Genomic DNA, 27,371 nt, shown 5'->3' with positions numbered 1-27,371 from the left:
ATCGGTGCAACACTACTTTTAATAGCAGGTCTAACTGGTCATTCAGAATTCTAGCTTATAGACAGATGTTCAAATACTTATTTGAAGCTGTATCACACAAATAAACTGTTAGAAAGTCATGCATTTTGATTTATGGAGTTTTCTTTTTAGATTCTCTCTCACAGTGGACATGCACCTACGATGAAAAATTCAGACTCCTCCATGATTTCTAAGTGGGGGAACTTGCAAAATAGCAGGGTGCTCAAATACTTTTCTTCACTATGTTCTCATCTCGGCCGCCCACTTTCTGGAAACGCTAGGTTGTTTTTTACTGTCAATGATTTAGTGTGACTTATTTATCATTTTGTTTTTATTAGGGCTGTCAAAATTATCGCGTTAACGGGTGGTAATTAATTTCTAAAATTACGTTAAAATATTTGACGCAATTAACGCACATGCCCCGCTCAGATTAAAATGACAGCAGTGACATGTCCACTTGTTACGTGTTTGTGTTTTGTTGCCCTCTGCTGGCGCTTGGGTGCGACTGATTTTGTAATTATTGACATCAACAATGGCGAGCTACTAGTTTATTTTTTGAAAATTTTACAAATTTTATTAAAACGAAAACATTAAGAGGGGCTTTAATATAAAATTTCTATAACATGTACTAACATTTATCTTTTAAGAACTACAAGTCTTTCTATCCCTGGATCGCTTTAACAGAGTGTTAATAATGTTAATGCCATCTTGTTGATTTGTTATAATAAACAAATACAGTACTTATGTACAGTATGTTGAATGTATAAATCTGTCTTGTGTCTTTCCATTCCAACAATAATTTACAGAAAAATATGGCATATTTTATTAGTTTGAATTGAGATTAATTACGATTAATTTTTAAGCTTTAACTTGATTAAAAATTTTAATCGTTTGACAGCCCTAGTTTTTATTTCTATTTCTCAATTATGCCTTGCTGATTTTCATGTAATGGAAAGCACTTTTAATTACCTTGTGTTAAGTTGTGCTCTACGAATAATTTTGCCTTGCTTCAACTTTTTTGTTTTTCCTCTACTGCTAAGGATCAGAAAAATGAAAATGTGTTTTTTTTCAATTTATTAAACACTTCAAAGATGTTCCCACTGTGATGCACATGATAAAAATACTCCTTTTCACAAAGCATAAAATTCTGCGAACTTAAAAAAAAATTCAAAAAGATCCCCCATAGTGATTTAATTTCTTACTATAAATTCAATATAAAAAACATACGAAAAAACGTCAACGGGGAACGTGAACAGAGGAATGCAAAATTAGCAAATCAGATTACATTTTCGCATGCAGCGGTTTAGAACAGTTTGTACAAGGAAGTTTCATCATCAATGATCTCTTGTACAGGAAGAAATGCGTTTAGGTCCATTCTCCACTGTAGTGTTCTCCACGACTGCAAACAGATAACATGATTAAAGTAAAAAAATAAAACAACAGGGAAAAAACGTTTTTTAAAACCATTTCATTTTCTGTTTCATACCTTGAAAAACTGTGTTTTAATGGCATCAAATTTGTCCCGCTTGTAAACCGCCCGTGCGACATTTTTCCTCTCAAACGGTTCTGAAAGAGATACCCCAAAGAAACAAAATAATTCAGTTTCAAAATTGTTTCCCCCCCCCCCGACGTTCCAGAAATAGAATGCTACTCAGCAGGACACCAAAGTGTACACCGTCAAATACCAAAATCGTGTATGCTTGAACGTTGTTAACTATTGTTGAGAAATTCAGGAAACTGAAACTTTCCTCTCCCACCAAATTATTTAATACTAGAGCATTCTGTCCTAAATGCATTGTCGCAGTCTATATGACAACATGCTCACCTTCTACGCATATGAATTTGCCTCTCCACTCTTGATTATCTTCTTTAGGCAAAGCTCTGCCAGTTCGAACGGAAATCACGCTCTTTTCCCAGCTGCATTACAGGAAAGAAATAACATTATTCTGTGTTAATCTGAACAATCATTTTTTAACTTTAAAACTGTTGGACCTCGTAAAATTGGGCTGTTTTCCTAATCTGGCAGAAGTGTCGTTTTCGTCAACGATGGCTATAACGAAAATATTTCGTCAATATTTAAATGGCCGTGACGAGACGACAACGAGCTAAAAACGGAGACAGATGTCAGCTTTCATACGACTAGACGAAAACGCGCCATAGTTTCCGTCACATGTTCACAATGTGCGAGCATAGACTTCACAATGATATTGACGGGTCACATTCGTCATGCACTGAGCCTTGCCGTCAAGTAGGGGGCCTCCCCACATCAAGAGGAGTTATTCTCAGACACACGCAGCGATCTAATGCCAGATTCAGGTTGAAAAAGTACGGAAGCTGGGTAACACTTTACAATAAGGGTCCCTTAATTAACATTAGTTAATGCATTTTTAGACAATAATGTTTAAGTAACATTATAATAATTCATTTAATCCCTTATCTAACATTTTTTAACATATGTTGGAATTGTTGTGCATAGTAGGGCCTTATAGTTAGTTCCCTGATAGGATAACCTCTGTATAGTTTGCCTTTCCTTTGTTCTGGGCCATGTGGCTAACTGCCCGGTTCTTTGCTCTTTTAACGAAGAATCAAGATTGTATTTTACGTCCATATCTATAAAGAATTCAGGGATTTAAGAATTTATTCACAAGAAGTTTCAACACAAAAAGCTCTTTGTTGTACTAAGGGGGCCGCCACATTGGCTAACAGACTAGCATCACATTTGACATATTCACGTAAAATAAATGCTAACTGCCCGTTTTTTTTTTTTTTATGCTTTTAAACAAGAATCGAGACTGTTTTATGTCCATATCTATATAAAGAATTCAGGGATTTAAGCATTTATTCACAAGAATTACAACGTAAAAAGCTCTTTGTTGTGGTAAGGTGGCGCTAGCAGCACATTCAACATATTTTTGTAAAATAAATGCTAACTGCCCGTTTTTTTTTTTTTATGCTTTTAAACAAGAATCAAGACTGTTTAATGTCCATATCTATAAAGAATTCAGGGATTTAAGCATTTATTCACAAGAATTACAACGTAAAAAGCTCTTTGTTGTGGTAAGGCGGTGCTAGCAGCACATTCAACATATTTTTGTAAAATAAATGCTAACTGCCCGTTTTTTGTTTTTTGCTTTTAACCAAGAATTAAGACTGTTTTACGTCCATATCTATAAAGAATTCAGGGATTTAAGCATTTATTCACAAGAATTTTCAACGGAAAAAGCGTCTTGTCTGTGTTTCCACTCTGTCAGCTTTGACAGAGATAGGCCCTATATGAAACAACCCCGCGCCCCGTGTCCTGTCAATATATTATAAAGTCTATGTCAGGAAGTTGGCGTCCTAGTAGACGCTTCAATATGTGCTCGTCCGTCAATGTTCATTCAAAACACAGGTAGTCCCCAGGTTATGAATGAGTTCTGTTCTTACGATGACGACCTAACCCGAATTTCCACGTAAATCAGAATTAACCCTTTGAACACCCTTAAATCCCAAAATACCTAGCCAAAAAGTTCCAAAGTATTGTATTTTGTATAATGATGGAGGATACACAGCCCTCTGGTGGCAGCGTTAGGTCTGACTGGACTGTCGCCTTTTGTATGACATAGATAAAGGACAGCTGCACTCTGGTTTGGCCCAACACAAGGCTGTAAGTTGTTTCAGCTAATAAATGTTTGTGCATGCATTTGTAATTAAGTTTACAGCTAGTTTGTGGAGTTACGTGTGAGCAATTAGCTATGAGAATTGTAAATACGTTAGCATTCGTGGCAATTAAGCTAGCGAAATTTTGTTAGGCTAATTTAATCTACTCAATTTACATATCGATCAGACTCGATGGACGTTTGAACACCACTTGGTTTGTGTCAAATGTTTTATTTGTTGAAATGCGTGTCGTTTTGAACATAAGGGTACATACGTGTGTTACAGCTTTACATATTGTCAAAAGTGAAGGAAAACGCTTCAAAAAGCACAATTGCCTTGTTTGCTGTCTGTAAAGCTAAACAACTTCATGTTTAGTGAGGACAGGTCACGTCATATTAATCAAGTAAAAAATAAGATATTGTGAGGTAGAATAAGGTACTCTTTGTGCGACTGCTGTCCATATTTATGTGGAAATCACATTTTGGGTCTTGTAGACCACGCCTTGTCTACCAAATGTTAATACAGCGATACCTCTACATACGAAGTTAATTCATTCCAGGACCTTGTTTGTCAGTCGAAATGGTTAATGGTTAAATAAATGTAGTGCTGCAACGATTAATCGATTAACTCGAGTATTCGATAAGAAAAAAAGATTCGAATTAAATTTTGCTGCTTCGAGCATTCGTTTAATTAAAGTGGCGTGGTAACGGTTTGTTTTGGAAGTGTTTGCATTTAGTTTTAATGATTTGGGTGGATACACGGCCCTCTAGTCTACCTCATTTCACATGGCTGAATCCATCTGCTCCCTGTTAAGACCAACATAAGCTAAAATTTTGTTTGAGCTAGTGTTTTTTTTTAAATGCATTCGTAGTTTAGTTTATAGGTATAATTAGTCATTTTTTGGGGAGTATGTGTCTGAACCATTTGTTAAGAGCATTTTAAAAAAACATTAGCATTTATAGCATTTAACTCATTTGCTCCCAGAAACGTATAAATACGTTCTTTTTTTAAATGCTTCATTGTCCCAAAAACGTATTTATACATCTTTTGCAGTTTTTTTTAATACAAGAAGAATCTATAGCTTCTGATCTATCTCCGAAACAAAAAACAAGCCTCAAAACCAATTTTAAAGCAATAAAACTGGCCACTGGAGGGCAGTAGCGCATTTGGTAAACCCCCCCAACCCGATTCAACCAGTACAACTTTGTATTGACCGTGCTAGTAAGTTAGCAGAGCCCCTCCGCAGGCTTACTGCTCAGGTCCCCTGCACGCTCGAATATCCTGCACGGAAACGCGCACGGCCAATCCAGTTACCCCCCAGGAACACAAGTTCCCCAGGCGAACGAGACAGTGGCCACCACAAAAAAAACAAAAAAAAAAAAAACAAAAAAAAAAAAAAAAAAAAAAAGACCAAAAAAAAAATCTATCTTTACAAGACAGTCGGCAATGAGGGAAAAGTTTCACCACTGTCGCAGCCACCAAACGTCATCTCACAGTTAGGTAAGTGTGAATAAATTGTTACTTTCCTATCAAAAGCTATATTGGGCTGGTTGTTCATGTTATTTTGTGAAAGGAAAACATTATTCAGATGTTTGGGATGTAACTAAAGCGAAAAATAGCCGTGTTAAAGCCAGGGTTATGTTTGAAATTTTTGCGTTTACAAAAAGCTCATTTTCTCCGTTTTTTTCATCAGAAATTGGAAAATTGCTCAAACTACGCTATTTTCTAAAGAATGGAAAAAGATATGAACTTACTTTTTTTTCTGCTGAAAGAAGAGAGTCTAATCTTTCTTTTGGTGGGTTCCATGTTCATATAGCAATAGAACAGAATTTTCTGTGGGCCTTGCAAAATCAGTCAAAATCCAGTAAAACGGCCGGGAGCGAAGGGCCTTGCTCCGGTGAAAATGGCTGGGAGTGAATGAGTTAAGCTAGCGGACTGGGAGTGAATGAGTTAAGCTAGCGGACTTTTGCTATGTAAGTCAGCCAATTTTTCTTTTGTTGTACATAGATTTTCATTCATTTATTTATTTTTTTATACCGTTTGAGGCTCAGCTCAGGTATTTTAATTTTTTATGTTCCTTATCCGATGACTCAATTATTCAAACTAAATACTTCATTGATTAATCGACGACTAAAATAATCGATAGCTGCAGCCCTAGTTAAATGCTACGAATGCTGACGTATTTTAAATTCTCATAGCAAATTGCTAACACACAACTCCACAAACTGTAGCTGTAAACTTTATAACAAATGCATACACAAAGATATATTAGCTGAAACAACTTACATCCTTATGTGGGCCAAACCACAGCGCAGCTATCCTTTATCCATGTCAACGTCTGAGTCTGCTTCTCAATCATACAAGGCAACAGTCCAGCAAAAGCCAACGCTGCCATCAGAATGCAGTGTATCCTCCATCATTAAACAAAATACAATAATTATGGACGTTTTGCATAGGTATTTTGAATTTAGTCAGAGAGTTAATTCTGACTTAAGCGGAAATTCGGGTTACGTCGCCAGCATAGGAACGGAACTTGTTCATAACCCAGGGACTACCTGTATAGTAACTTGGCCTATAAGGTATACAATGTATATATATATAATGTATATATGTAAGGTATGACAATGGGAAAACCCATTGGCAGTGTATCAAATACTTGTTCTCCCCACTGTATATGTACATTGATTTTAGGGGTATGGACCTGGATAACACGATGAAGTTGATTTTTTTTTTTTTTATTCATAGTACTTAACTTATTGCATGTAATTGACAGTTATACCTGTCCAATTCATTTAAACCAGGAGGACTGACTGTTGATCGGGTTAGATGTCCAATGCATTTTGAGTGGCAGGGTTGGCAGCGGTTGCCAGTCATAATGTAGGTAATGTCTACTGCAGTCAATGACAGCCAATGACTAATAAAGTGGGGGCCAAATCAAGTCAAACGTTCAGACCCGTTACAAAGAACCATGTCGCTGCAACCCACATCATACGTTGTCATGTTAGTGCCGCGTAAAACCAAAGGTCACACCTGTCCCTGGCACTCAAGCAGGAACATGAGAGCAGCGAAGAACAACACGGGAGAGGGCGAAAGAGGCAGTTGACGAAGGGAAACGAATACGCAACAGGCAGGGAAATGAAATGGAAGCATGTAATACACAAGCATTGGCGACGTCATGTATCATTTTCACCACCTGAATTCTGTCGCGTAATATCTGAGAAAACCCAGAAGCAGCATTCCCAAAGATGAGTTGTTGTCGGAGCAGTAGCGGGGGATGCATTTGGCTCTCTCAGGGATCATGTCAATGTCCAGAGTTGGATCAAAACACTCCTAAAAATCAAGACGAGATGCTTACAACTCCAAGTACAAAGGCCATGTCACCACAGGTATTCCAAATGCATTCCTCCCACAAAACTCATTCGGCATGTGTTTCTGCATCCATTTAATTTTAAAATGAAGAAATGCTTTTACAATTAACAACATAGTACAATTTTCTTTTTTCCAGTTGCATCATATTTAATATAGTGTATGTTTTTTCTGCCCTCCAAAAGACTAGTGATCCTCCGTTTTCGCGGTTAGTGGTGACAAACCCACCGCGATAAGTGAAAAACCGCAAAGTACCACCCCCCCTTAAAAAAAAAAAAAAATTGTGTTCAGTGTTTAAATTGTTCAGATTTAGCATTGGAAAAGGATAAAGACATGCGTTTTAACTTTTTCCCCTCAAATTAAAAAAAAAAAAAAAAATTGTGTTTGTATACAAAGGGGCAAATAAGTATTTAGTCAACCACTAATTGTGCAAGTTCTCCCACTTGAAAATATAAACCTCAACCATGAGAGACAGAATGTGGAAAAAACCCCAGAAAATCACATTGTTTGATTTTTAAAGAATTTATTTGCAAATCATGGTGGAAAATAAGTATTTGGTCTATACCAAAAGTTCATCTCAATACTTTGTTATGTACCCTTTGTTGGCAATAACGGAGACCAAACATTTTCTCTAACTCTTCACAAGCTTTTCACACACTGTTGCTGGTATTTTGGCCCATTCCTCCATGCAGATCTCCTCCAGAGCAGTGATGTTTTGGTGCTGTTGTTGGGCAACACGGACTTTCAACTCCCACCTCACCCCGTGGCGTCAAAATGATAAGAACGGGGAGACAAAAATCCCAGAACCACACGGGGGGACCAAGTGAATGGCCTACAGAGAGCTGGGATCACAGTAACAAAGGCTACTATCAGTAACACAGTGCGCCGCTAGGGACTCAAATCCTGCACTGCCAGACGTGTCACCCTGCTGAAGAAAGTACACGTCCAGGCCCGTCAGCGGTTCGCTAGAGAGCATTTGGATGATCCAGAAGAGGACTGGGACAATATGTTATGGTCAGATGAAACCAAAATAAAAAATTTTGGTAGAAACACAGGTTCTCTTGTTTGAAGGAGAAAGAATACTGAATGGCACCATACCCACTGTGAAGCATGGGGGTGGAAACATGATGCTTTGGGACTGTTTTACTGCAAAGGGACCAGGACGACTGATCTGTGTAAAGGACAGAATGAATGGGGCCATGTATCGAGAGATTTTAAGTGAAAATTTCCTTCCATCAGCAAGGGCATTGAAGATGTGATGTGGCTGGGTCTTTAAGCATGGCAATGATCCCAAACATACAGCCAGGGCAACAAAGGAGTGGCTTCGTAAGAAGCATTTCAAGGTCCTGGAGTGGCCTAGCCAGTCTCCAGGTCTCAACCCCATAGAAAATCTGCAGAGGGAGTTGAAAGTCCGTGTTGCCCAACGACAGCCCCAAAACATCACTGCTCGAGAGGGCATCTGCATGGAGGAATGGGCCAAAATACCAGCAACAGTGTGTGAAAAGCTTGTGAAGAGTTATAGAAAACGTTTGGCCTCCGTTATTGCCAACAAAGGGTACATAAAGTATTGAGATGAACTTTTGGTATTGACCAAATACTTATTTTCCACCAGGATTTGCAAATAAATTATTCAAAAATCAAACAATGTGATTTTCTGTTTTTTTTTTCCCCCACATTCTGTCTCTCATGGTTGAGGTTTACCCATGTTGACAATTACAGACCTCTCTAATCTTTTCAAGTAAGAAAACTTGCACAATTGGTGGTTGACTAAATACTTATTTGCCCCACTGTTTGTGGCGGAAAACACAGACAAGGCTGAAAAAGCAGTTTCTACTTTATAAAACTGCTTTATTTTAAGCCAAAAGAACCGTTACGTTTGATAGAACAATATGTCTATATGCTGCTATAGCATTTTCATGGCGTACTAAGCCCCCTAACTATTTCTATTTTGTCCATTTTACCCTGGAGACCCCCGTTTACAGACACCGCGCAAATGCTTTTGTTTCAACCAAGCCATAAAATGAAGGTAAGTAATAATAATTACTATTCAAAATGTCTGTCATATTTAGCTTAGAATCATGAATTGATGTTGAATATTTATTATTCGGTCGACCCGGAAAATTGCTTTCACATATAAGAGCTGCTTATTTAAATTCCGGGATTTAAACGGTGTTTAGGTATATGTGAAAGGAGCTTATGACAACTTACTGGAAAGTCCAACTGTAGTGAAGGAAGCACTGGTTTCTCACGAGCTGTCGGGGCAAAACAAAAATTATAAAATATTCTGAAATGAGGATTAAAATATGTAGATTAATGAATGTGTACTGACTCTGGAGGTAGTGTAGCACCATCAGCGCCAGTGCGTAGCTGCTTAAAGTTCCTTGACTGGCATCGTTGATTTTATGGTGCCTTGCCCACTTCTTGATAACAAGGACGAGGGGCCGTACCCTGGGTTCAACTTGACATACAGTCAGTTACATGACCAAATGTATTTGGCCTTCCGATGAAAGCGAGAACAATTACCAAAAGCATAACTCTTCAGAAGGAACGTGTTTCGGATTCCCACGGTGTTGTTGACGTTCAAGTCAAATATCTGGTTGCTTAAAGGAGAATGGCGCATATAATTCAACCATGGATTGTAGTACAATGTGAAAATTAACTCACTGGCTGCCATGGACGGCAATAGTCATCCAATCTGTTTGTACCGCTAGCAGCAGTTATTTGCTGCGAGTTCAAACCGATTGGACGTCTATCGCCATCATTGGAAGCCAGTGAGTTCATTTCAGTGGCATGCTCTGCTCCTACCTTACCTGCCTTTCCTTCGGAACCTGAGGATTGGCACTTTAGCTCTGATCAGATGGAGCTTGTCCAAATAATCTAGAAGAGAAAGCACAGAAATACAATATGTTCAGAAAAGATGGTTGCGCAATATACAGGGTGATTCCGAAAGAATGTGGCAAAATCAGCATGCATTCATTCATTTAAAAGTCATTGAAATAGACTGGATTATTAACTAATTAATAATATAACAAGAATTAAAGTAAGAATTTAAAGTGTTTTTAACAAGTACGCAATTTGAACAAATTAAAAGTCATATCGGCTTGATGTTGTCCTTGCCGCTGGTGGTTGTCCCATTGAGCATGAAAGCATGAAATAAAAACTTGAAGTTATATACAACACTTGTACCCAGCTAGTTATTGTTTTGTTTTTTAAATATACCGCAATGGTTTCGGCACATTCTTTTTGAATCAGATTGAATATTCAGTCCTTTCTTTGAAAAACATTCTCACTGGGAAACAGCACCACCTAGTGGCACAGATGACACACTGTGATGGGTTTATGTGGTAAGATTTTTATTTAACAATTTTTGTTCAGTCACTTGTGACTTGTTTTAAACTAATTTTTGATGTCAGTTCTTCACTATCAGTCTTTAGCTGCAGTCTCTACCCCCCCCCCCCCAAAGTAAATAAATAAATCAAGAAATGACACCTATCCAAATTTGGGACCCGTTTTTTTCTTTCTTTTTCTTTCTTTCTCACTCTGTAATACATTGGTACCTCTACTTACGAACGTCTCTACATACAGAATTTTCAAGTTAAAACACGTGTCACCGGTAAAATATTGCCTCTTGTTAAGAAAGAAATTTCAGGATAAGAAAGTACAGTATAACTGTAAAATACAGTATAGCTGGTACTCGCAGCTCTGCCTAACATTCCTGGCATCCAATTGGCTAAGAAAGACCTCGTGTTCCGACAGCTTTACCTGAGTGTATTAACCTTTATTCATTATTCGTAGTTATTTACATTATGCACAATTAAGATTTTATGTTTATCGTGCCATAATGTAATTGTAACATATATTAGTCAGGGTTTCTCCTATATAAAAAAGATTGTGGCGCACCGCCACGCCTTGCAAACGAGATTTTTTTTTTTTTTTCAAAGCCGTTTCAAACTAGCTGCCTCTAGTTTGAAACGGTGTGAAGGGTTTAGTGGCAACCTATTCATTGTGTATTGCTAGTGTGAAGGGTTCAGTGGCAACTAGGCATGTGCCGGTATGAGATTTTCACGGTACGATAACCGTGAGCAAAAATACCGCGGTTTCACGGTATCACGGTATTGCAATTATGGCTCCAAAATTTTTAGATGTATGGGTTTTAAAAAAAAAAAAAAAAAAAAAAAATTCCATTGAACAGGATTTTTTTTTCAAAACATATTTGTAAATTGGAACATGAATATAATGTGAAAATAAATAAGTTAACACAAAATAACACATATTTTATATAAAATTAAAATAAATAGAAACTAGACTATACCCACAGCCACAGCTCAAGTTGCTCAATATTAGAGTAAGAACAAAATAATTGCTATAAAAAGTAAAAAGACTTCTAAATAAAATTAAAAATATATACTGTATGACTTTTTTTGAGGGGGGAAGCTCAAGTGAAGTTTTGCCATTTTCAGCCACCTTTTTCAACTCTAGTCTACATGATGCCATGCCTTTGTGTTAAAAAGAACAAAGAATTCATAAGTTAATAAATTTTTAATTATAATAATTTAATAATAATAATTATTATTTTTAAGTTAATAAGTTCTTTGTAAGTTTTAGTTAGTTTGTATGTGTGTTTTGTTTTTGGCGAACTTTTTAATGGTGCTACTGCTATCCTGTTGAACCTAATCACACGTGGAAAAATACAATTGTACAACGTTTTAAATGTATTCATTTGTATATTTCACCACGATTTGAGAGCTCAATAAATTGAAGAAAGGTACGCCTTGTGTTTGGAGGATTTGTATTTGGGTTTGCTGGCTATTTAGCAGAATAGCGTCACTGACACTCACGGCAACAAACGGGAAGGGGTGAGCGCTGCCGCACCAAGCCACTTCGGCTGCATTTTGGCACATGAAAAATAGCGACTACCGTACTAAGGTATGACGGAAAAATTTAGTGGTTTTGAAACCGCAACATTTTCACACCACGGTAAACCGTGAAACCGGTAACCGGCACATGTCTAGTGGCAACCTATTCATTGTGTATTGTAATGTCCGTAACTATGCAGGGCCCCCTTAAGAGATGATCAGACTGAGGAGCTGTGACGTAAGGGGAAGCGAGTAGGGAAAATGGGTTAAAGGGCAAATAAGCGGTCGCATGTCGCGGCAGCCCGATGTTATTTTGTTTTTCTTTATTATTGTTGGCACAATAAAGTGGGTAAGGCAATACCAACTCGTCTCCTTGTTCCCCCCCACCCGGGGCATTACAGTATTTTGGATTGGACTTTTCGGCGAAAGTGAGCGGTGGACGGCTGTCTCGGACGGAAGGCCAAGTTTGAATGAATTTGCTCTGAGAGGCGAGGCCCAAAGTAGAGCCCTGCTCTATTATCAGAGTGCCGCCGCGCTAACGTCAACAACGCATCCAATAGCAGGGGGGCAGGTGAACTGATATCTGTGCTATCAGGATGTTTTGGCGGCCATATACGCAATCACAGCTGACGAAACCTTGATAAATGCGCTTTTTTTCAAGTTTCGCGAGCTCTGGGACACTCGAAAAATGACTGTCATACCTCTCCTTGCTAAGTTAATGGTACCTCCATGTGCGTTTGTGTAGAAATGTAGTTCACAAACAACAACAAAAACTATTCACCTTCCCACCGAAAGTAAAACTCTTTAGACGGCTGTTAGAATTTCACCCAACTCCTTAATATGTGTCCATTAACAGAAAAACTATTGTTGTGGTAATGTAGCACGTATTATGGCCAAATAAAAGGATAAAGAAGGACTACGAGATGTAAGGCGTACTATTGCTACTGAAGGGAATAGGTACAGTTCTCACACACACCATATAATTGTTTGCATTAGTCTAACACATTCATCTAACTATAGTTGAGGCAGACTTCACTCCGGGCCCTGGAACACAGTAAAGTGAATCACCTTATCGGCGCTCATGAGGGGGAAAAGTAAAAATGGTAGTTTCTCGTAGGCACTATCTAATTGTTTGCATTACTCGAACACACGTAATATAATTAATCAGGGAATAGTATCACTTCTCATATTTACTGTAGGACTGCACTACTCTAACACACCTAATGTAAAATAAATAGTACACCATAGTTTTAAGAAGCAGAATAGATACACAACACCATCTTATCACAGAAGCCCAACGCGTGCGTCACGAGCAAGCTCTGTCCTAAAACAAGTAGCGCCAGCCCGGATAACAAAGTTGATAGCGGGCGCTTGGGACGTCAAGACCAGCGTCGGTCGCTGTGGCAACCACGTCCCATCCACACACGAACCTAAACCGCCCAAAGCCGGCCACAGAGGGAAAGTCCCAAAAGCAACGCCCGAACACACCTTCGGCCCGGCCTCCTACACCATGGACTTAAAAAACAAGACAGATTTTTGCTGCTCAGACATATTTTCTATATAGCCTTGCTTTGGATTCAGCATTGGTCCCGCCGTCGTCTGTTTTGCCTTGTTTTTGGCCATTGTCGACGAATAAATTGTCAATGTTTTCGGTGAGTCTTCTTCAAACTTTTGAAACATGGAGTCAGTACAAAGGGTTAAACTAAGAAGAGAACGCGCAGAGTTTTGCTTCCTCCCGGTTTGGCTCGCGGGGGCGGTAAACAGCGGAGCACCATTTCTGTTCGGCTGCCGCCGTTTCCGTGCAGCTTTGGCAGGGGGGACTAAATTCCAACACTACGAGAAAAAAAGTATTATTACGTAGGGTAATGTAGCTGTAATCAGCTACGCATTTTACGTACATGTACTGTAGCTGAGAGCTATGACATTCGCCTGGCTAATGAAATATTTCAAATAGATCTTTGTTATGGTTCTTCTTGGGGAATAAAAAAAAGTGGAAAAAAATCTCATTCGTCATTATATGACGCAATTTCGCCTTGGCGCAACATGGACAGGCTGTCCGGCTCCGATGCAGCCCGACACCACAGCTTAAAAAAATCCTGTTAGTTACATGTTTTTATGCATTATAAATGATTTATGTCTGAGTTTTGGGGGGCCTGGAACCGATTAGGGCATTCACATGGAAGACGTGTCTCTACTTACAGAACTTTCAAGTTAAAAAACAGGGTCCCCCCAGGATTGATAAATCTAAATTGAAGACTTTTAAGACCTTTTTTAATGCCATTTCAACTGAAAATTAATACTTTTCTCGCACCCATTATTTAGATAATATTGAATCATATTAAAAAATAAAGCACTGAACATCAAATTTAACCTCAATTACTAAGTGTGTTTGACAAAAGAATGCACATTTACTGAAGATACAATTAAAACACATTTAAATATAAGGTCTTTCAGATTTTTTTTCCCCAGGATAAAATGGATTTTACACTATTTTTGTAAAGCAACTTCAGAAATTATATTTGCAATACAACAGGTTTCCCTTTTAAGAGGACCTAGTCAAGGTGGTAGGTTGGTGATTGTCAAGTTGGTCACCTTAACTGGTGATTGTCAAGTTGGTCACCTTAACTGTAAAGTGCTTGGGAAAATCTTGCAATTGTCAGTGAAAGTTTAAAAAACAGCCACTAAATGGCAGTAGTTTACCATTAATTACCACAAAATAAAAAAGCTACACATGACTATTTTCCTTGGTAATTGTTTTTTTCTAATCACATTACAAGAAGTATACAAAACACATGTTAATCCTTTGTTAGCTATTGAAGACATTTCTTTTAATCAGATAGAGAAAATCCATACTCTATTCAATCAAGAAAAACATTTAAATATACCGGGAGTTTTACTATCACCTACATTATAATTGCCTATCACCATGCAATGTTATTCAGATCAGCATTACCCCGCACTCGTTCCAATAATAGTGTCAACCGTGTTGTGTATCTGAGGGTGATGGTGGATCTACGACTCCGGTTTATCCATGCTAAGGCTAGTGCACCTGCCAATACCCCATTGAACATGGCTAACTCTTGAGTTAAAACTACGAAATTCACATTCATTCGAAAGGCAAACTGTGCAGAAATACATTATTGCATCTAACACATTTTAATTGGATAAATTGGCAACTTACTTTGAAATGTTAAGCAGGTCCACTGCCTTCGCATGACCCATAAACTGCGACCCAAAGTATCTGGATGCGACTTGGTCGCCGATCCAATACCTCACATGCTGGTCCAACTGTTTGGACTTGGTTGTCTTGTTGAGGCTTTCGTCGAACATAACAACTAAGGCATCTAAGCAGTTCCTTACGTTAGCACACAGTACTGTGCGATTGCCTGCTGTTGTGACGTTGATGCTAATGATGCTAACAGTGCACACGCACGAGGTGCATTATGATTTGTAGTAGGGCTGGGCGATATGGCCTTAAACATGTATCACGATAAATTGAGCAGATTTATCTCGATAATGATGAATGACGATAAATTCGCCCAAGCGGACTGTTATATAATTTGAAAATCTGAATCAATGCATGAAATACAGATTAACTATTTCTTGTTGATTTATTTACCAGCATTCAATTTGATATACTGTATTTAACAATTGTACATGCAGTCTAAACATTAAGTTTATAAAAATGTATTGTAAGCAATAAGAATTCAAGTATGAACATTTATAACAGCGTGTATGACTTGAACAATGTACATTGTCAAAATCAATATGCCTGTGCAAACATGTAATTGTAACACAAATGACTTGCAGCTTGAACAGTACACTTCAAAAAGACAACTTATTGTTAATGGCTGCTGTGACATAATTATTAAATACAAGTGTTTACTTTATGATTTAAGGGTTTTTTTCCCCCCAGTGCATTTTTTAATAAATGCACGCACAATAAAAATAGCTGGGGCTATTTCTCGGTCATTATAAGTTTTGCCGTTGGATTGTACTTTATGCTGAATGCTTTACCATCACAAAAGCTATCAGAGGAATCACAGACAGACAGATACAAAATAACGCCACATAGTAATTGCTAGATGCAGTCCGTGCCCAATCCACTCATTAAGTTCAGCCGTTTCGACAAGGTTAGAGCCGTTATCCGACTCCATAACGTTCATTTGTAGCGTTAGCCGCTAGCTAGCGTTAGCCTGGCTACCAGTAGAAAGCACTGAAAGCACCATCTCCGGAAATCGTGAGAACAAAGGAGGACAGCGGGTGAAAGCCCGTCTGGATGCCACCAAGAGTCTACTAAATGTCGGTTGAAAGTTTGGTGAACCTCCCTTAAGCCACACTCCATCACGTTTTGCTTATAGCGTTAGCTGCTAGCGTTAGCTTACCGGGCTTTTGTTTGATTGGCTTCCTGATGATCACGTGACTCCCTACGTAAGCACATTCACTGCTTTCTTAAAGGGGAATGAACATAGACGAACAACACAGAATCAAAGCGGGATGAAAAGACTATATTTTCTTGTTTTATTAATTTACCGACATGGTCAAAATTACGTCGGTCATCGTTAAGAATTTCGGTGACGGTAAATTTTCGGTTTACCGCCCTGCTCTAATTTGTAGTGCAGTGCATCGTAAAAATTCTACGCGTCATCTTCGTTATTAAAAAAAAAAAAAACAACAACTTTGTCACAGATATAATTTAGGTTGCACTGAGATGTTATTCAAAATTAAAACCACGGTGAAAAAATTCCAGACTTACGACAGCTAATTTAATACTTTTAATACCTTTCATAATGGAAAACTAAATTCAATGCTTTTTTAATACTTTTAAAAACTACTTCTAGAACCAATTAATTTCTTAAGTAGAGGCCACTGTATGAGGCAATCGTATATTGACTCAAAGTTACGATGGCCCTCCGAGGAAGACCAAAACTACAACGTGGCGACTAAAATGAGTTTGATACACCTATAGAGATAAGTACCTTTATTAAAGGACTTGAGGTCCAGATTACAACAGCACAACCCAGGAAGCTTAGTTCAAATTGGTCGGGGACAGCGTTTGGATGCGCTTTTTTACCCTCAATACATTTCTGCATTATCGGCTCTGAACTCGGTAACGGCAGATCCTCACACATGCAAAACTGTGATCGGGACATACCTAACCACAAGAATTCAATAAGCAATAAAAGTCCTATTTAGAGATGCGATCGATCGGGGTCCAATCACGTCATTTTCAAAGTATCGGAATTGGCAAAAAAATATCGGCCATGCCTTTTTTTAATATACAGTGGGGAGAACAAGTATTTGATATTCAAATACTTGTTCTCCCCACTGTATATATATTTTTAAATTAAATCGTTTTCTAATTGTATTTAACGTTACAGACATAATATGTTACACTCATCCAGAGTCTTTAGTTTAGGCTTAAGGTAGGGTTATCAAATTTATCCCGATAACGGCGGTAATTAATTTTTTAAAAAATGTATCACGATAAAATATTCAACGCAATTAATGCATGCGCTGCACGGCCCACTCACGCATTGTCGCGCTCAATCTGTAATGGCGCCGTTTTACCTATATAGAGAGATAATAGGCAGCGTAAAATGGGTAGAGTGAATTTTGGCAGCCTTTGGAGCCTTTTTTTTATTGGCTAAAGCCTCACAATCCCTCTCCCTACGATTAGAAATATCCTGGGAAGCTATGTGGGGAAGCAAGGTAGCAATTGATCTTTATCTTAACACTTTATGTTATTTCCCAACACAGAGAAGATATATCAATTAGTAGCACTACGCAGTCATGGTTCCACTTCCCATCATGCATTTGGGCATGGCTACAGTATCATTTACTGAAAGCTCAACAAATACACTAGATGGCAATATTTACTCACAATATACAAAGTCACAAGTCTTTCTATCCGTGGATCCCTCCCACAGAAAGAATGTTAATAATGTAAATGCCATCTTGAGGATTTATTGTCATAATAAACAAATACAGTACTTATGTATTGTATGTTGAATGTATATATTCGTCCGAGTTTTATTCATTTTTTTCTTAATGCATGGCCAAAATGTATATGATTGGAAAAAAATATCGGGAATGATTGGAATTGAATCGGGAGCAAAAAGCAATTGGATCAGGAAATATCGGGATCGGCAGATACTCAAACTAAAACGATCGGGATCGGATCGGGAGCAAAAAAACATGATCGGAACAACCCTAGTCCTATTGATAACTGCAAAGAAGGCAAAAATGTTTTTTACTCACCCTTTGATTTGAGAATCCTTTGGAGGGCATAGAGGACAGCTACTGGATCTTTTTTTTTCTGAAACTTGAAGAAAAGTGAATATCAGAACAAATCTCGATAGCGTAAATGGCGAAAGGTGGTGTGACGTCCAAGGTCACAAGACATTTACACTTTCATGGAGGACATAACACAAATCGGCATCACTGCTCCGGCTGGCAAATCCGCTCATGGTGGATCCGGTCATATACAGCCGCCCCACTGTGAGGACAGCAAAGCAATAATGAAAAAAAGGTAACAATGACAAAGTCCTTTATACACACTTTCGAAGACACGGACGTCTTGTTGCAGCCAAGTCCGACACATCTCTTTGCAGTTTAAATCTGAAGGCTGCTGCGTGCACATCTTGAATAGATTGAACATCTGACTGCTTAGCTGAGGGTACAAAAAAAGATAAACAATATGAAAAATTACTCTGTAATAACGTTCTGCTTCATTTCACAGTACCTTGTCATTGGCATAAGGGGAGATGAACATGGAACTGCATGGATTCGCAGGATCATCAGAGTTGGAACTGTAATTCGTGCTGGGATGAAGGTGGTTTAAAACGGAGGAGGATGATCTTGAGGAACCAGCCACTTCGCGGTCAGTGTTAGAAAAATGACGAGCATGGAGAGATTGTTGTGACATGGGGTGGGTCGAGTTGTCAGCACGTCGGCGTTTCGCATCTGGAGCGAAGTGGTCCTCATGTTTTCTCCTGTGAAAGCACGGGTAAGGTTTTAAAGCCCAAATAAATACGAGTGTCGACAATTATCTTTTAGAAAAATAGACATACTTGCGCCAATCTTTGTTATTGCGATGAGGTGGAGGAGGGGGTAACGGGTCAGGATTCCTCTCATTAGCAAACAAGCTGCCATGTGTAGAAACAAAAAAAGCAGAGTCAGCAAAATTCCTACACAGACACTACGGCATTGGTGTCTTAGTTCACAATATTTACGTAAAATAAATGCTAACTGCATGTTTTTTTTTCTTTAAATCAAGAATCGAAACTTTTTTACGTCCATATCTATAAAGAATTCAGGCATTTAAGCATTTATTCCCAGGAATTTTCAACAGAAAAAGCTCTTTGTTTACATGAGACCGCTGCTATATTTGCTGACTGACTAGAATCATAGTTCGCAATATTTACGTAATATAAGTGCTAACGGCACAGTTTTTTGCCAAGAATCGAGACTGTTTTACGTCCATACCTATAAAGAATTCAGGGATATAAGCATTTATTCACAAGAATTTTCAACGGGAAAACACTTTGTTTACATAAGGCCGACGCGACATTTGCCTACTGAATAGCATCATAGTTCACAATATTTACGTAAAATAAATGCTAGCTGCACGTTTTTTTTGTTTGTTTTTTGCTTTTGACAAAGAATCAAAACTGTTTTACGCCCATATCTATAAAGGATTCAGGGATTTAAGCATTTATTCACAAGAATTTGCAACGGAAAAAGCTCTTTGTCTGCGATTCCACTCAGTTAGCTTTGATAGCCACGTCAACAATGCAGGCCCCCTATTAAACGGCCCCTTGTCCGGTGTCCAGTCAATACATAATGAAGTCTATGTAAGGGCTGCAGCTATCGATTATTTTAGTAGTCGATTAATCAATGAACTAGTTAGTTCAAATAATCGAGTAATCGGATAAGTTAACATAAAAAATTAAAATACCTGAGCTGAGCCACAAACAATATAAAAAGAAATACATGAGGATCTATGTACAACAAGAGAACAATTGGTTAACTTACATGGCAAAAGTCCGCTAGCTTAAATGCTATAAAAAGCTAACTTTTTTTTTTTTTTTTTATAATGCTCTTAAGAAATGGTTCAGACATATATTCCCACAAAAAACGGCAAAGTATACCTATAAACTACATTACGAATGCATTTAAAACAAAAACAAAAAAAAACATTAGCTCAAACAAAAACCTAGCTTATGTTGCTCTTAACAGGGAACAGCATGTAAAATGAGGCAGACTAGAGGGCAGTGTATCCTCCCAAATCAATAAAACTAAATGCAAACACTTTCAAAACAAACCATTACAACGCCACTTTAATTAAACGAACACCCGAAGCAGCAAAATTTAAATCGAATCTTTTTTTCCTAATCGGATACTCGAGTTAATCGATTAATCGTTGCAGCACTAGTCTATGTTAAAATTAACGATGATTGACGTACCTTTAATGTTTGATCTTGCCACAGATGTGCCAAAGCAAAAGCTTCAAAGCGCCGCATGAGTCAGTCATCGTTTACCTTGTTAAACAGTTGCTGTGGCAACTCATTGTGTGTAAGTGAGCAGCTTGGGCGGATTTGAGTGGACTCAATAAAGACAAAGCATTTTTCTACTATATTCTTGTTTAAAAATTCAGTGGGAGAGTAACATGTTTAAAACTTATAATTATTACATTTGAAGTGCTTGAAAACTATTAAAATACAAACATACATATATAAAAGTTAAAAATATAAAAACATGTCTTATATGTATCTTTTTCCAATGCTAAATCTGAATAAAACATTGAACATACACAATATATATATATATATATATATATATATATATATATGTTAGGGCTGTCCCAAATGACAAATTTTCTCCCGATTAGTCAGCCGACTATTTTTACGATTAGTCGACTAATCTAATAATTAAAAAAAAAATTTTTTTTTTTTTTTTTTAAACTAATTTAGCAATGAAATTTTTGTTGACGCTTATCAATTCACAAAAACATATTGGAACACTCAAATTATTTATTAAAGTACAAATAAACAAGTAAATAACAATAATAAATCACAAATAAACAATGAGTTCAAATGCTGATAGAATTAACTAGTGTAGCGTCCCGATTGAAAAGATGGTCTCTTAAACTGATGGTTTACAACTTTTATTCCATCCTTGATGTAAACACACTGTAAGAGCTACGGTGCACACGAATAAAGCGACACAATTAGAAATTAACAAAAACTTTTCACCTTTTTCCTTTTAAACCTTATTTATATATCAATGAATTGCCTATGTGAATTGCCTTGACCTTAATTTATTACCTTATCATTGACAATCTTTCCCTTGAGTGCAATCACTGTATATACTGTATACATTTATGACCTTTTAACCTTATATAATTTTCTATACCATAAAATATACCTTTCAATTAGCATTAAGAACAATACTAATAGCACTTATAGGCCCATTGTCAATGAAACATTATTATTTAGTAAGGTGACAGCACCCTCTGGTGTACAAAAAATGAAAAAAAAAAAAGTACAAACTGCGTGAAGGCGCTTGAGGTGTTTATTCACGGCCGACGTGCAGCCAAGCTTTGCATTGAAAAGACAGGACAGAAGAGTGTACTCACCTTTGTTTCTTTGAAATAAGTCAATGTTTTGGACACTCTGGTGCGCTTTTTTTGGCTTTGTGCCGCTTTCCCCACTTGCAAAACAGCATCCGACATTCTAACTTTCCACGCATATATTTTTTTAACCCTTCATTAACCGTCGACGGGATGTTGTGCTCGTCGACGGATTTACGTCATCGATGACGTCGACTATGTCGACTAGTCGGGACAGCTCTAATATATATATATATATATATATAAAGGGTGTAACGGTACGTGTATTTGTATTGAACCATATTTCGGAACGGGGTGCTCAGTTCGGAACGGAGGCGTACCGAACGGGTTTCTGACATAATGTAACCCTTACTTTTCAAGGCTGTGAGTCGATTGGGTTACAGTTTCTTTGTGTAGATTATATTTACTCTGCCTTCTCTACTATAATGAGGACCAACACGGTAGGACAGTATATAACCCAGAAACGTCAACGGCGCGACAACGTGGCCGCCGCGAGAACGCAGTGAAACGCAGGCGTTAAAGTCAATCAGCCAATGCACGCCAGTTGCGGTGCGCCCGCGTGTTAGACACGCCCCAGAAGCGGCTCAACGTGACGCACGCGAAAAGAACGGCAGAGTTTATTATTTGACGCGAAACCCGGCCCTTCTGCGTCAATACTACTAGCTAGGATCAGGCAGACCGGAAGTCACTCGTGTAAAAATACGGTGGATCCGGTCGATTTTCAAACTAATATTCAATCGTAACCCACTTTTTGAGTCCATCAGATCTCGAGTGGTAGATCAGGGCACAGTTGACTTGTCTTTGTTGATTTACTGCTGTCGCCTCTGCTATAATAATAACCAACACGGCCCCGTGTTCAATACAAAACCCTCCTACCACAACAAAATAAGTAGGAACTAAAGTTATACAACATAAAATATACAATATAAATGAATAGTACATCACATTTGTAAAATATAAACACATAATAAAATAAATAAGTCTATTTAAATAAAATAAATTAAAATGAGCTAATTAAATAATAAGAATAATACACAGATCGTGCTTACACAATTAAATTTATTAATTTCTGTGTGGCGCTTTAACTTGAGAAAATCCACCAATAAAGCTTTTGAAAACCGTTCATAAGAAAAAAAAGGATTCACTTGCCACGTTTACATGGAGCCAAATATTCCAATTACAATCGGAATATTTGTTCAAACCGAATAAATGTGTTCCATATAAACACCTCATTCGGAATGAACAGGCCCAAACCGAATGGAATTTCATTCCGATTCACAGGGGTGGAATATTCCTTTTCCCAAACCGATTAGAAGTAAAATTATATCATGTAAACAGGGAAGCGGAATGGTGTCTGGTTGCGTTCTTTCTGCACATGCTCCGTACTGACGTGGTGACGTCACTTGGTGACGTAAGTAACGTCACTTGCAACATGGCTTCCAAGCACACGCACAGCGCACCCACACAACTTTTTAAATGAACGGCGTGTCATTCTGAAGTTTTGTTTCCACTCGAAAAGTTAAAACAGCAGCTGATCTGACGATCGATCTCCATGTTTTGCAACGTGACGCTTTGTTTTGATTAATCTGCGCATGTCAGACGGCAGTTGTCAAACGTCCCTTTGGAATAAAGGCAGACACATTTAAACGCTGGATCGGAATAGATGAAGTAACATGTAAACAGCTGATGTGAAATTTCCATTCGGAATGATTTGAATCGGTATGAATAAAAGTCAGCATGTAAACGTGGCTATTGAGGCATTTCATTTGTAAAATACATGTTAAAATCTTTGTCATTGGGATTGCTTTTCTCTTTAGCACAGGACTTCTTTTCTCTTCTTTCTTTCAGAAAGAAAGCTGACCAATACGCGGGGTCTGAAAGGCAAATTGTTGTTGGATTATTATCTTTAAATTACTGGTGCATGATAATTATTGGTCCGATAATGGGAATTATGACGTCATCCCGATAATTCCAATAACATTATTAATAGGACCTATGTATTGTGCTGGCTTTACAGTTTACAGTGACTTTACACACTAGTATAGGGAAGCAGTTGACCATTTGCGGGGCATTGCTCCCACCCTGCTGGTCAGAATAATTCGTTGCATCTATTTTTTGTCACAGTAGTTTTGTTCACATTACAAGCTGATTCACATACACATTGCGGTGTCTAACGGTCGCATTGACAATCGTGAATGCTTTCTGTTACGTTTCCGCCTCGGAAATATGTAAGTATTTTATGTTTACTATATCATATGGATGTGCACCATATGTTTACTTCTGTGGTGAAGGGTCATATGTACAGAACTTAATAAGTTGTTGTGTTATAGAAGCCAGCCAATGCTTTAGTAGCTCAAGCTAGTGTGCTATGCTATACATATAGTAGTTGTGTATATAAGAGTATTGTGCAGTTTGTTGTATATTGAGTATTGAGTATGTGTATTTTTCTGTTGTACTTTCACATTATTAAGACGAGTGTCTTCCCATAAAAGCAAGAAAAGACCAAGCCTTGTGGTTAATGGAAGTGCATTCATTTTTAGCTGGCTGTCGGGCAGAAGTGAAACGCACTGTTTTGTTCATGTCATTATGAAAAATCTGGTGAGATCAAAGGCAAATCTATGTTGAATCCACCACTAGTTTTTTTTAAACCTCCACGTGTTCAAAAACTCAGGTTATACATTTAAAAAAGATATATTTATTATCGGTATCGATATCGGTATCGGCTTTGAGGAGCAGGAAGTTATCGATATCGGTTTCAAAAAATGGATTTCGTGCACCCCTACTTTAAATACCCGCTACTTTTGAGCAGAATTCTAGCTTTGTATAGGTTAATGTTCCTGTTGTTGAAAGCACAAAAGTGTGTAATAAACAACTAGCACATTTATATTTTGCATTTTGTTTTCTATACTGTACCGAAAATGAACCGAACCGTGACCTCAAAACCGAGGTACGTACCGAACCGAGATTTTTATGTACCGTTACACCCCTAATAAGGATTCAGGTCAACATTTTTATAAGTTATAACTAAGCCTGTCGCAATATGCAATAATTCCATTTATCGCGCGATAAATAAAAAAGAAGGCGGTAATTTTTCCGCTGCGATTTATCGCCTCGCATGAACGTGCGTGCGCGCGTGCGGCAGACGTGCTGTTAAAAGTTCGGATTCCTCGTTACCAACTGCACAAAATGCATCTTCGTTCCAGGTCCTGCAAAAACCCGCGCCGGGGCCAATTGTTCCCAATATAGCCTATTGTTCAAAGTATACCGGCCGCGTCAGTGCTCCGGAGTGACTGTGGACCATCTATGGCGCGCCGGTGTTGTTGACGTGTTGGCGCTCCCGTCAGGAGTGACATTTCACGCGGGGCGGCTATTTTTCGGCACAACGCCGGATATTTAAAACGAAGTCCGCCAAAACATTGGTACCGACTTGGCTGCTACGAATAACCTCGCTTTGACAACGAACAACTGCTTCAAACTCGTCCTGTTTATGAAAGTCGATTGTCATTTGCTGGTGTTGTGTAGTAATGAGCAGACGTGACTTCAACGACGCTTGCTAACTTTTTTAATGCGCACACACTAGATATCATGAAATGGCAAACCAGATGTGCTACGTCCCATGCCATTGGCTACGTGAGCCCAGAGTGATTATGGGACACGTAGTCCATATACTACATCGATGAATTCTAAACTGTCATGACTAAATGGAAGTTAAGAAGGCCAAATCAATCCATACCAGTGACTATAGATAATGTTGCAAATATTGTTAATTCAGTACGTGACACAGATGGATTCGGACCACAAATAGGATGTCTTGCTCATGTAGTAAACCTAGCCGCTAAGAGAGCTGTAGCAATCAACAGTGTGCCTTGCCTCAATTTACAAACAGTAAAGATTGTTCTCAGCACTTTTATACAAAATTTCTTCAGATCTGTAAGAAGTAAGCACATAAATATTGTGCACTAAAATGCATGTTTATATGATGGCAATTTAATTTTTGCTCGTTAGCAGAAAAAAAACAACAAAAATGAAACAAAAAATATAATTGTTATTTTTTTTACAGAGCATTAAATGTATTGAATCGGATCGAAAATCGTGTCCCCCCCCCCCGTATCAAAAATCGTACCGAACAATGACTTAACTGTATCGTTGCATCCCTATGGAACACCATTGCAGAAGCTATGACGGGAAAAGTTTTCATTTGCCTAAATGCTTAAGTTATTAAGCACATTTTTTTTTTTTTTTTTTTAAACACATTTTATTTATTCTGTGTGTCTGTGCGGTATCAATATTGTTGTTTTTTACTTAAAAGGCATGGTCTATTGTTTTTAGTTGTGATTTCTCAAAAAGTATTTTTGAATTTAAGAGTAAATATTTATCGCGTTTAAATGGGTGTACTTGCTCTATTAATATATACTGTATTCTCACTGTGTTATTGTAAATTTGTTTTTAAAAAATGGGGGGGGGGGCAATAATATCGCATATCGCAATAATTTATGAGAATAATTATCGCACACTGAAATTTGTTTTCGCGACAGGCCTAGTTAGAACTAGCATCCTGATGGAAGATTTCTTACAACGTCAACGCAAGGTCTAAGACGACATTCATTGCTAATAAAGGGTTAATTAGTTACAAATGAATGCTATGTCAATACAACCTACATTGGAACAGAATTAAGCTGCAAGTAGTACATGATCTGAAGGTTTAAACCAGGGGTGCCCAAGTCCGGTCCTCGAGAGCCCCTATCCAGCTTGTTTTCCATGTCTCCCTCCTTGAACACACCTGAATCAAATGATCAGCTCATCAGCAAGCGCTGCAGGAGCCTGATAATGATCCTGATTATTTGAGTCAGGTGTGTTGGAGGAGGGAGAAATGGAAAACAAGCTGGATAGGGGCTCTCGAGGACTGGACTGGGGAACCCTAGTTTAAAGTAAGGCAATATCTGAAAAATTAAGAACGTTACATGATTCTTTATGGGATAAAACGCTGTCATCTTGGCTCACGTGCTTTTCTTAATTGAAAATAAAAGGACGGAAAGCCCATATTTTACTCCAAAAACAATACTGATACTTAATATCAGTCAGTCTCACCCGTCAATCCCACCATGCCGGTTGGAGTTGGGATCCATGGGAGCGGGCACGTGAGAGGGATACCGTGAATTCATTTGGTAAATCGGTGATGGTCGGCCACTCGGTTATGCGCCGTGGGAACACATGCCGAGTGGTCTCTGCGTCAAATGGGAGAGAAAAAAAGAGCAATCAGTGAAAATTGAAACATTAAGTGTTAGGAAAACTTGGTGATGACTAGTGATACGAGAGGATAACAACAATTGCTCTTGAAGATTCTGAAAGTAAACTTGAGCTAGCTCTTGCTAGCTAAGTCTAAGCTAGTAATAATAACAATAATTATCATGAAAAGCTTCTCCCGGCGGCGCCTCAGAAATTCAGAATCGACTCTTTTTCGCGTAGAAAACACACATAGAAACTGTTCGCTTCATCAGATGATTTATTTTAAAACTAGGCGTTTTCAATACCTACCATTTCCTAATGTAAACTACACGTTATCCACTTCCTGGTCATGTGGTTTGCGTCATTATGACGCAATAAAATTTTAATTTAAAGGGGACGTGGCAATTTTGTGACGTCTGCGTGAAATGAACGGTGCAGTTGCGACCAGAGGTGTGAGTAGCCCCCTAAAGTTTCACTCAAGTAAGAGTAGCGTTACTTCAAAATAATATTACTCAAAGTACAAGTAGGCATCCAAAAAATGTACTTAAGTAGAGTGATCCCTCGTTTTTCGTGGTTAATGGGGACCAGAACCTGCCGCGATAAGTGAAAAACCGCGAAGTAGCGCCCCCCCC

The 27,371-nt window shown here is 38.2% G+C and overlaps 1 protein-coding gene across 1 annotated transcript; it reads right to left on the bottom strand.

Annotated features, from left to right (window-relative positions):
- Positions 1-602: 602 nt before the first annotated feature.
- tent2 (terminal nucleotidyltransferase 2) lies at positions 603-27,098 on the bottom strand. Its single transcript, XM_057831302.1, has 15 exons — positions 27,049-27,098; positions 26,602-26,738; positions 18,953-19,027; positions 18,625-18,874; positions 18,441-18,552; positions 18,290-18,378; positions 18,141-18,204; positions 9,834-9,900; positions 9,547-9,623; positions 9,353-9,481; positions 9,232-9,275; positions 6,851-6,987; positions 1,844-1,935; positions 1,505-1,584; positions 603-1,417 (listed from the first exon to the last, which is right to left on the bottom strand). The coding sequence occupies exons 2-15, from the start codon at positions 26,673-26,675 to the stop codon at positions 1,322-1,324; spliced, it is 1,386 nt and encodes a 461-aa protein (XP_057687285.1). The 5' UTR covers positions 26,676-26,738; positions 27,049-27,098; the 3' UTR covers positions 603-1,321.
- Positions 27,099-27,371: the final 273 nt, after the last annotated feature.

Source organism: Corythoichthys intestinalis, chromosome 3, assembly GCF_030265065.1.
Source record: "Corythoichthys intestinalis isolate RoL2023-P3 chromosome 3, ASM3026506v1, whole genome shotgun sequence".
Taxonomy (NCBI): Eukaryota; Metazoa; Chordata; class Actinopteri; order Syngnathiformes; family Syngnathidae; genus Corythoichthys; species Corythoichthys intestinalis.
The sequence above is the reverse complement of the archived record's forward strand: the minus strand, read 5'-3'. Positions and strand labels throughout refer to the sequence as shown.